This window comes from Mastomys coucha, unplaced genomic scaffold (assembly GCF_008632895.1).
Source record: "Mastomys coucha isolate ucsf_1 unplaced genomic scaffold, UCSF_Mcou_1 pScaffold23, whole genome shotgun sequence".
Classification (NCBI taxonomy): Eukaryota; Metazoa; Chordata; class Mammalia; order Rodentia; family Muridae; genus Mastomys; species Mastomys coucha.
Window position 1 is genome coordinate 106,027,969 of NW_022196906.1, and position 11,888 is coordinate 106,039,856.

At 43.0% G+C, this 11,888-nt stretch overlaps 1 protein-coding gene across 38 annotated transcripts in view; it reads right to left on the minus strand.

Annotated features, from left to right (window-relative positions):
* Positions 1–593: 593 nt before the first annotated feature.
* Arpp21 (cAMP regulated phosphoprotein 21) overlaps positions 594–11,888 on the minus strand; it is a 169,237-nt gene continuing 157,942 nt past the window's right edge. For all 38 annotated transcript variants that reach the window (XM_031345527.1, XM_031345524.1, XM_031345517.1 and 35 more), the window contains 2 exons: positions 2,496–2,644; positions 594–1,376 (listed from right to left, as the gene is read on the minus strand). In XM_031345527.1, coding sequence (XP_031201387.1) covers positions 1,119–1,376; positions 2,496–2,644 — 407 coding nt within the window. In that variant the 3' untranslated portion in view covers positions 594–1,118. The remainder of the gene's footprint in view (positions 1,377–2,495; positions 2,645–11,888) is intronic.

The window sequence follows — 11,888 nt, forward strand, 5'->3', positions numbered from 1 at the left end:
CACAAAATGGAGTCTGTCAACATCCTGTCATGAGACAGGGAGGCTTATGAATCCCGGTCCCTCCCTCTCTGAGGATTTATAGGTAGTTAATGGTTGATGGTGGATAGAGACACTTTCCTTCTAAGAGGGTAATTGTGCAAGCTCCTTGAAATAATCGCCTCTCTTTGCTTCTGTAAGAAGCCCTAGTGAAACTCGTTGATTCAGAGCAAGTTAGTAAGAAACACCCTCCATGGGGGTTTCAGCCCCTGCCTCCAGGTACCAGCCTTGTTTGAGTACCTGTCCTGACCTCCATTGGTGATGAGCAACAATATTGAAGTGTAAGTCAAATAAAGCCTCCCCCCCCCACCAAAAACAAATCCTCATTGATTCATTAAAACAGACAGACAGACAGACAGACAGTGCATGGAGGCAGTAGAGCTAACTGAGAAGAGGGAGTTTGAGGAGACACTGAGTTTAAATGTGGTCAAAATACATTCTATACAAGTATGAAAATGTCATTCTGTAGAATAACACCTATCTGCTAATGAAACCATTAACTAAGTAAGTTAACATAACTAAATAAACAGCAGATCAAAAGAGAGACGGAAACAAACTGGTGGTAAAAACATGACCTTCCTCCATAAGGTCAAATAAGCTTTTATTTGGATTAAACACTACAATACCATATATATCCATTTAAAAAAAGAAAACTCTATAATGTATATAAATTATTCCTTCCATTCCTTAACTCTCTCCTTTTTCCATTACAGCTTTGGTACCATGTGATTTAGTTTATATATATTTTTAAATACTTTTAGCATCACAAACTCAACACAAAGTACAAAACTAATCCGAATCAGGGATATTGTAATCTACACAGTGGTATTCAGTGGTAGGAGAAAATCTTACCTTGATGAATTCATGTCACTAGCTAAGTTAGAAAGGCATACCTAGCAGACATGACAGAAATATGCACCATTAACCAGCTAATGTGTGTATTAGTCTTTGATTAGTTTGTACAGAATACCAGCAGCAATCGTTGAGTGTGTATGGAAGTCCTCAGCCAGTTATCAGTCTCCTCTTCCTTTGAAGGCCATGAGTTAACATCTGATGAAGTGGACCACAGGCAGCCTGAGCTCTCAGAACTTGACTTGCCAGCCAGCGTTGCTCATGTTCCCACAGTTTGTTCTGCAGCTGGCAGACATGACAGGGACCGTGCTGGAGGGGCAGTGTGGACCCATCAACCTTAGGTTGTTCTGAGGGGTTGGCGGTGTGACGTTACAGTACACAGGCATTCCGGTGGCTGGGAGTGACCCTTGACCTGCCTGACTGGGCAGCATGATTGGCGGTTGGTATGTCTGCTGGGGCACTGCTTGAGAACCTTGGGTCATTGGCACCTGTTGGAGACACAAGTGTGAAAATGCTTTTTAATGCATTCAGGAAGGGGACGGTGTCGTAAATATCATTCAAGGTTTGAGATCCACTGAACAGATCCTTAGTATCCATCATTTACTAGCTGTGTCACTTCGAGGAAGTCCCTTAACCTAGCTGACTGTACAACTGTTGACACTGGTACAGGGTACCACGGCTTATGAATAGATTGTGCTCCATCCACAGGGATCACGGGCTGCATGGACCCTGTGAACCACAGGTTGAACATACATGAGGACCGTTTGGATAAGTACATCTCTGTCGAAGAACCTCTGAAAGTGTGGCAGGGTGCGGCAGCTACTTACAAGTGTGAAGTCTTCTTGCCTTCCCTCCTCCCTCCTCTCCTCTGCTCATTCCTTTGCCCCAGCACAGTATTTGGACACCCGTCTTGCTATCTCTCAGTGTGGGAAAATGTGCCCCTTTCTGTTTTCAGGAGAAGAAGCTTGGTGACTTCCATAGTAAGGAGGGCTTTGTCCACAGAGAAGGCGGAGTACAGTTTCTTTAAAGCTAGAAGCAACCAGTCCAGCTAAATTGAATGAACAAATAATTTCCCTCCCTCCTCATTTCTTCTTCTTGGAGACTTCAGGTTACAAACCGTGAAAGCACACACACTGTGTGTTAAAGACTCAGTGTGTGCTCTGACCTGCAGAATGGAATTGTGCCCTCATTGGTGTGCTTTAAATGCCTCTGAGACACCACGTAAAAAATCTAGGATAAATTGCAACTCCAATAGAAAGAAGTTTATTGAGGAGATACAAATATGATGGTAAAATCACAATGGTTTTCTACCAAGTATTATTTCAACAGAGTGCCCAAAGGTCTTCTGGGATAGAATGTCAAAGAATTTCCTTCTATGGACAGAAGTTTTTATGGAAGCAAATCCAGCATTAAAAGGCCCTGACACTTGAATTGCATATCTCAATCTAAAGTGAACAAATGGGTGGATGGGTCAACCATCCATGACCCTACTAACTGCTCCACACCTGCAACCTCCCATAACTTCTGTTTTGTCGAGTGTGAGGTTGTGGACAGGGTTTGATGAGTGTGAGGTTGTGACCAGGGTTTTCCCTGCGGCTGGCACACACCTGATAAGAAGACATGGTTGGGTAGGAGACCATCACACCATGCACCGGGGCTGCTTGCTGACTGCTCATCACACCCTGGCTGTGAGCTGACTGCTGTACTCCCATCAGGCCTTGGAAGCCCTGCTGACCAGACAAGACTGACTGGTAACCTGTAAAGGAGAGAAAAAAAAAATCCTCTGAATGGATTGTAAGAAGCTGTCGTGGGAAGAAATTGTGGTATTGTGTGGGGTGCTTGTGGCCTCGGACATCTCAGTCTCCATGGTGTGGATAAGCTATCCAGGTGTTTATTTCCTAAGAATGAAAAAAAAAATTAAAGCAACCTTGAAGTGTGGACAGTATTATGGCTTCAAAAGGTTCACTGACATTTCCATTGCTACATAAAACAGTTCAATAAAAATCTTCTGATATTTCTATTGTTACAAAGAATGGTCCAATGAACCTCCTCTGACATTTCCATTGCTGCATAGAGTACTCAAAAAAAATCTGACATTTCTATTGTTACATAGGATGAGCCAATGAAAACCTGGTATTTCTATTGTTACACAGACTAGTCCAGTGAGCACATGTGGCTATGATTAATTCACCATTACACAGGGGCCTCTCTTGACATCATAAGTTATAGTTTTCTTGGTTGACTTCCTCAGTGATCTCAGTAATTTCAGATTATTAAGGATGTTTCAGTTTAAATGACTGCTTCACTGATTTTTTCCCTACTCTCCCAAACTTGCTTTATGCATGCATAGACCACCAAACAGCCTATTCACGACAATATGGATTCTATTTGGCCAAGTCCTGGTGAACAAATGACTCCCCATGCTGAGTAATTAAGCATCCACTTGGGGTAGGGTGTAAGCAGAAGTATTCTGTTCAACAATTAGCCTCTAAGACAACATTCTAGTAAAACACCCAATCAATCGTCATGAACACGCATCAGATATCACAGAATACAACATTTTTAAAATATCATCTATTTCTATTCACTTGGAGGGCTCTCTTTTCTTTTTTCTCAATTCATAGAGCAAATTTTACTAATTTGGTTTTGTTCTAGAAACAAGCAGTTTAAAATGCATTGTAAAAGAATGCTGAGAACTTATAAATGTTGAAAAAAAGTTACAACTTTGATGGGATGATAGCATCCATTGATTCTGTAAAACGAGGTGTATCCAGAGCTTTCATAAGTATGCTACGCTGAGAAATGGAGGACCAGAGGAGAGAATCTTACCACAGACACTGAAATAACTCGTACAGTCGGATTCTAAAAACGAAACAAGAACGCAGACTGTACAGACGTGGTTAACAGACACATGTAGTGAGTACTTGTGAACGCTGTGCCTTTGTAATGAGGGAAGACGAAATCTTAGTCTTCCCAGAAGAAAGCACTCGGTTCTGTAAATATAGACAGACCTTCCCTTATAGCAGACATATCAGAGACCATGTTTCAGGGAGTCGCTCAGTTAGAAGACTAGTTCTGTTCTCCAGGTTGATTTGAAGCAAGCTATTGGCATGGAAGAGAGCAGACAATAGTCTGGGAACAGGCCACATAGAGAGGTTAGGGGGTTCAAAAGTCACCCTTCCAACGGGCTTGAGGGTCATCTTAGTTTTTATATTCCCACTGTGCACCCTGTTCATTATTACAAAGGTTTTTAATTTAGTAAATTGTTTAAAGTCCTTGTAAGGACACCATGTGTCACCAATTGAATTAAGGGTAATGGCTATCTTTCTTCTCTCTCTAACCCAGGGTGCATGCTCAAAGCTTTTCTTTCATGTGTTCAGAGTCCCATATAACCCCCAGAGTCCCATCTCCAAGGGCTCATGCCTACAATGGGTGTAGCTCAACCACAAACCCACCTGACTTGGGTTAAGGAATACCACAACGGCCATGACGTGTTAACTCTGCTTTTCACAAGTTCTTGAATATGGAGCTGCTTGAATACATTTCCTTTTTATTTTTTTTTTATTTTTTATTTATTTTTTATTTTTTTTTTATTTTTTTGAGACAGGGTTTCTCTGTATAGCCCTGGCTGTCCTGGGACTCACTATGTAGACCAGGCTGGCCTCGAACTCAGAAATCCACCTGCCTCTGCCTCCCAAGTGCTGGGATTAAAGGCGTGCGCCACCACCGCCCGGCTACATTTCCTTTTTAAATGGTTTCTGTTGGTCTTTAATGTCCACACCCTCCATTCTAATTTACATATCCAGCTGCCATGGAATTTCCACCATGAGGCCTAGCAGAGGAGGTACATAGCTTAGTCAAGTGCTTCCCTTGCAAGCCTGGAGGCCTAAGTTCAACCCACAGAACTCTTGTTTAAAGGGGAAAAAATGTGGATGTGCTGACACATGCTTGGAATCCCAGTGCCTGGGAGGCAGTCCTGCTGTTTATCCAGTCTCATATTGTAGGCAATTCCCAGGCCAGGGAGAGACCCTAAACTAAAAAGAAAAGTGACATCCCCTGAAAAATGATACCCAAGAATGTCGTCTGTTCTATACACACACACACACACACACACACACACACAGAGAGAGAGAGAGAGAGAGAGAGAGAGAGAGAGAGAGAGAGAAACACACACAGAGCCACACACACTCAGACAGACACACACACATAGAGACACACACAGAAACACCTATGTACACAGACAGATAGATACACACACTCAGACACACTCAGACATACACACACACATAGACAAATAGACACAGACAGACACATACACACAGGCATAGACAGACAGATGCACACACACTCTGATACAGACAGACACAGCAGATAGACACACACAGACACACAGACATACACACACATAGAACCCACATATACCAAAGAAAGTTATATCCTGAAAAGACAATCTGAGAGTATTTTACTATTTTCTTACCCCATTATTTTGAACCACATTGAATTTTTCGTTGCATGCATTGTTATATACATAAGAAAATAACGATGTGATTGTGGGAGGGTTACATGCAATTATGAGCTATAGTCTCTTTCACCATTTGCTTTTGTAACAGAGAACAAGCAATTTGAACTCACTGTCAAGGTCATGCCATTGGGAGTACTAAAGCAGACATTTCTGGCTGAAAACTGAAGGCAAACTTTTTGTATTTGGCATCTGAATAGACCTTTTACTGACTGTGTGTAGCCACTAGATCAGTTCTTTTCAATGTGTCACAACCCCTTTGGGGGGATAAAAGAACCTTTCATAAGGGATTGTTTAAGAACGTTGGAAAACACAGATGTTTACATTAGGATTTATAACAGTAACAAAGTGACCATTATGAAGTAGCAAGGGAGGTAATTTGATGGTTGGGGGGGTCACCACAACATGAGGAACTGTAGTATTATAAAGTCACAGTATTAGGAAGGTTGAGAGCCACTGCACTAGAGAAATAATAAACAAACAAAGAAACAGAAAAGTAAAATGGAGAGGTGACAAAGATGAGGGCAGAGGAACAAGGGAGAAGGCGGCCTAGTGTCCACAGCTCATTCGCAGACTTGCTGATCAGACATGTCCATCCTTCCACAGAATCAGTGTGCTAAAAAATAAAGCATTGCAGCTGACAAGAGAATCATGTGTCACGGCACAAAACTAAGGTGAAGAGAAAATAAGAGAGGTGCAAAGATGTTCAGAGGAGGGGAGAGGAGGGAGGGAGAGAGAGAGAGAGAGAGAGAGAGAGAGAGAGAGAGAGAGAGAGAGAGAGAGAGAGAGAGAGAGAATAAAAAATCCCCTAGTAGAAAATGAAGGAAATGTTCAAGGACAGGCAGAGCATGTGGAGGCAGAGTCGCCCCATCCCATCATGACATAGGGCACAGCCTGCTGCATAGCTATATACATTCTGGTGCAGCTACATGCAGCCTCTCACTCTGCAGGCCTCATCCCAGGATGATTTGTGAGAGTTACCTTTGGTTATGCATAGCAATATGCTACCTGCCCTGCACTGGGGTCCCACAGTAAACACACTTAAGGCAAATAAGGATTTATGTGGGGGAGGTGAATAGTCTTCAATTTCACGATGAAAACGGAAGCATAAGGGAGGCTCAATTTATATTCATGAATCCCATTCGCTTCTCAGTTCTCTCTCCAGGCAAGAAATTTACATCTGGAATGGTTTAATTGGAGGTACCCATTTCTTTGAATTATGCTAGGGAAGGTGGGCTGTAGAGGAGTCCCTGAGACAGGAGGCTGCTTGGAATGTGATCTGAACTCCTGTGAAGATTCAGAGAACTAAAAATAACACAGTGGTGACCCAAGAATGAACCAGCAGCTTCTGCCTGGGACAGGCTTTGTCTGAGCAGAGATGGCATGAGCCCCTGGCAGCCTGCTTATCTTGCCTGTTCAAATGAAAAATGTGTTCCAGTTTGTCAATTGGTAGCTGTGAAATGATCATTCTTTCATATTTATGGAGGATTAGTCAGCTATAATACATCTTACAAAATGGGGGGAAAAAAGCAACAGCCTTCTGGCTGACTACGGGCTTGCTCAGGAGGTGATGAAGACATTAGCTGGTTTTTATTATTTCATACCTAGTCAAGATTGATTCAATTTTCAAAGCCCTTTGTGGCCCTTATTTTTCTGAAAGTGAAAGGGTTAAGGGTGACTGGATGCCTCAGGGGCTTTAAATAGCCAGCTCTGCTAAAGGGAGACTTTGCATACAATGCCAGAGCCCTTGTTTTATATATATATAAAGTTTGCCCTGTTGCGATACAATGTAAACTCAGAATGTAAAATGATCTGACACGATACATTGTTGCAAATGATATTTCAACTCTTACTTAAAGGCTTTACTGCAGATAACACTTTGGAAATGAATGAAATGGGCCAAATAGTATGCAGCATTTATGGATTCAGGTTATCTCTGCTGCTGTTGGCTGTCAAAATGGAAAGCCAGGAGAGTGGCAAGAGAATGGATTTCTCAGAAAGGTCCTGGGCTATCTTAATGTATCCAAGCTGTGGGATTTGCATGTTGTGAGATTGAGTGAGGCATTCTTAATGCAGTAGATGGATGTCTTTTTGTCTTTTTTCTACTACTAGTTAACAGTCTGCTTAATACATTGGTTTCCCCTCCATTCTGAGTGATGGCACAGGGAACAGAGTGTTTGCCATGCAAATGTGAGGATCAGAGTTCTGGTCCACAGAACCTACATAAATGTTGGTTGGGCAGTAGCCTGCCTGTAATTCCATCACTTGGAAGGTATATACAATGGATACTTATAGCAAGCTGGCTAATAAGGCTAGCCATATGAGTGAGCTCTGACTTCAACTGAGAGACCCACCCTCAAGGAAGATCAATAGATGATCAACTGAAGAAGACTCCAATTGTCAACCTTAGGTTTCTACATGCACGTGTTCAAGCATACACCTATACACACACAAATATGCAGGCATGCACATATACCACACAGTTATCCCAGATGAGCCAAGTTATATATATCCCTGCATTCCTAAGGAATTGTCTCTGGACTTGCTTCTGGATTCAAACTCTGTTCTTTTGTCTGAGGTGAGCTGTGGGATCGTGGCAGTTCCTGATTATGGTGAAGCTGGTCATGAACATGAAGAAAAATTGCTTATCAGGGACTAGACTCTCTTTTTGCAACTTTCCATTATCTGTTGGTTCATGGCTCCTATGGACTCTTCTAAGTCTTCCCTTGCATTGAAATCATTCATGGTACTCCAGCCTTATACTTATGCATTTATCATGTGTTCTCTGACCAAAATAGAATAAAGTGCTTTTTCATGATGCTTCAGAATCCTAAGAAGCAGTCGCTCTCGTGAAACACCTTTCAAGAAAAGTGAAGACTTTAAAAGATACAGTAAATCATCAAAGTCTCACAGCTACTATGAGAGACAACTAGAATTTTTGCTGTGGCTTCTGACCTGTAACCCTTATTCATTCATTCATTCATTCATTCATTCATTCATTCATTCTCTTTCTCTCCTTCTCTCTCTCTCTCTTTCCCCCTTTCTCTTTCTATCTGAAGTGCAATTTGTTATGCAGCTTCTGCGTCTCTTGAAGGTAATATAATCTCTCTCATGTGGCAGGTGTTCAATAGCCATTTGGTACATTAATTGTTTTTTCAATACTTAATGCAATTAGGTGAAGAGGAGAAGAATTATGGCTCACAGTTATTGAGCAAAATCTTCTTCATATGAAAAGAAGAAAATCAAAACTGAAACATGACTGTACTGGCTGGTTTTGTGTGTCAACTTGACACAGGCTGGAGTTATCACAGAGAAGGGAGCTTCAGTTGGGGAAGGGCCTCCATGAGATCCAGCTGTGGGGCGTTTTCTCAATTAGTGATCAAGGGGATAGGGCCCCTTGTGGGTGGTGCCATCCCTGGGCTGGAAGTCTTAAGTTCTATAAGAAAGCAGACTGAGCAAGCCAGAAGAAGCAAGTCAGTAAGAAACATCTCTCCATGGCCTCTGCATCAGCTCCTGCTTTCTGACCTGCTTGAGTTCCAGTCCTGACTTCCTTTGTGATAAACAACAATGTGGAAGTAAGCCAAATAAACCCTTTCCTCCCCAACTTGCTTCTTGGTTATGATGTTTGTGCAGGAATAGAAACCCTGACTAAGACACATGACTGCCTCGTGAAAACCAACTCTTACCACTCGGGAACTGTCCTGCAGGCTGCTTTTGTAGATAGTAGGACAGTGGGTGGACCCTCTGGGCATGGAACGAAATTGGTGGCTGTTCAAGTGGATTATACTCTGAAACTCTTGGCAGATCAGATACCATGACCTTCAGTTTTGTTCTGTTATACCCTTACCCTGACAAATAGAAACTTAAGGAGGGTGTTTTGTTTGCTTGTGTTTATTTATTTTTGTTTTGTTGTGTCAGTTATTCACTCAAGGATAGCGTACCACTAAGGGGAAACTGAGGCAGAAACTCAGTAACTAGTCTTATAATAGCCACAGTCCAAGCAGAGAGAAATGGATGAACCCATGCTGTCTTCTTACTTGCTTAACTAGCTTATGAATTCTTAGCAGCCCCTGATAGATTACTGACCATATGTAGGATGGGTATTCTTACCTTGATTAACAATCAAGATGATCTCTTGCAGACTCCCCAAACGGATTGCTGCAAATCCTCCATGGAGGCCCTCTACTCAAGCAACTTTAGGTTGTCTCCAGTTGAGAGAATTATCACAGGTAGCTAAATTCTATGTGGTTTCCACTCAGTCCAAACCCTCCTGGAAAACTAGTTCCCTCTAGGAAGAGCACGGGGCTCTTGGAGATGGAGGCAGTGTTCATAGTATTTTGAGGGTAAATATGGGTGTAAGAAACCCACTGCAAAGCAACCTAGAATATCAGATCAGGGGCTGGAGAAGCAAAAGCTTCCCTTCCTGAGGCCATTTCAAGATGCTGTGTTTGGACCGTATGCTACCAGTATGTGTTCTCACTGTGTGGACACTGTGAAGTGTTCTTTAGTTTTACTTTACTACAAAGGCTACATCTCAAGGACACGATGCCCTTCCCAGCTTCAACAACCACAGCCTTTGTGGTCCCAGGGGACTGTGGATGAAGAAAGCAAGTATGTAGCCTTATACTACAGAATCCCTGTGGGTTCCTGAAGGGGACTACCAGTTTATACTCAGAGAGCAGCCTTTGGGCACTTCATTGGACATATCCACCTATATTCTGCACAAGCATCCTTGAGGTTCCCCAGGCACGGCTGATTTTGCTGTTTTTAATGGCAGTGTCCAAGTCTAACACAAGCTACCAGACCTGCTGGTGTACGTGACTCAAAAGCTATGTCTGGCCTTTAAGACAAGGACGTAGAGTATAAGGATTCCTTTTTTCTCTTGCCATAGAAGCCCATTAGGAGCTGTTTCTTCTCTGATATAAATGCCCTCTCTCACCTTACTTATTGGTAGTCTCTGGGTCCATTCCCTTCCTTTCCCTTGATATTTATTATTTAGTGGCTTTAATTCCTCAGGAAGGGAGTACCTTGACCTGGGAGGAGCCTGCATGAGAATGAGCGATACTCAGAGCACTCCTTCAGAGACCCACCCGTCCTAATGACTTTGAAGGGAGCCATGACAGGCCTAAGTGAAGCCAGACTTCCCGAAGAGTCTCTTCGCTCTTCACTTGCTCCTTTCCTCATTAGCTTTCATCCTTCACAGCGAGTAATTCTTAAAAGCCTCTTTACTGTCCCCCGAGAACAACCGCGCACAGGTCATTGTCTGATGGTAACACACATCAGAGGAGCCATCCTATTACTGTCAGCCTGGGGGCCTCCTCCCTGCAATTACACCACCCTGATCTGAGTTACCACAAACAGAAAGCTGGGTTGCTTTCTCTCTTTTTCCTTCTTTCTCTCTCTCTTCTCTCTCTCTCTCTTTTTCTTTCTTCCTTAAATCAGGGCAAACATGAGAGACATTGTTAAATGACTAGAGGGATGGATCATGTGCAGAATTTCAATGAAGGCTCTGAGGGAAGCTGAGCTGAATTCCATTTTAAATAGAAGAGGCTGTCATATTATTGAAGTAATTCTCTGAACTTTCCTGGCCCAGAGTGCTATGCTGACAGCCAGAGATCTCCCACAATCCGGAGGGAGGAAGGCTGCCCGCAAGACTCACCAACATTTTACTTTCTTAATGAGGGTAGAGCCTCAGAGGAAAATAAGAGCATCCATGGGCCTCAGCCGGCCTGTTAATTGTAATGCTGCACATTCACCTGGCTGGCAGCAGAACACTGAGCCAGACAGAGGCTTTGCCCAGAACAAGCTGGGGGCCAGGGGGCAGAGTCAAGAGAAAGAGGGAGAAGGCTGTGGTAACTGGCCCCTTGGTACCTATTTCTACAGACTTAATTCTTTTCACCTGGAGGCCACAAACCATGAGGTCAGCACCACTGACCTGCATGGCTACAGGGTGTTAGGGTGTAACCAGCCCTGGCCAACCATCTCAAGATAAGTGCCACAGCCTCAGATCCAATCTATAGGTAGCTATCTATGACTACAACTGCGAAAGCTTTTACTTAAGGGACAGATGGTATCTCAGGAAAGCCTTGGATTCATTCCTCATTGGATGAGTTTACTTTGGTCCTCACACATTCAGAATTTTATTGTCCCCTCTTTTTTTTCTTACAACTTTCCCCCACAGTCAGTTCTGGGATGTCATTTGGGGTCATGACCACAACTTCAGAAGCTTCTAATAGGAAGATGGGTGGTTAATGTTAGTGAGGTTGTATGAGGTAGGAAGAGTCTGGATCCACATGTACCAAGCCCAGAGATGTGAGAAATAAGTTCAAAGGTGGTTAGATTCTGGTGGGGATTGTAGAAGGGGACAGAAGTGCAAATCAGGCTCAAATGGTAGGGCCTTAAAAAACTGTGTTAACAGATGTAGAGGCTCACAGCCATCCATCGAACTGAGTGCAGGGTCCCCAGTGAAGGAATTAGAGAA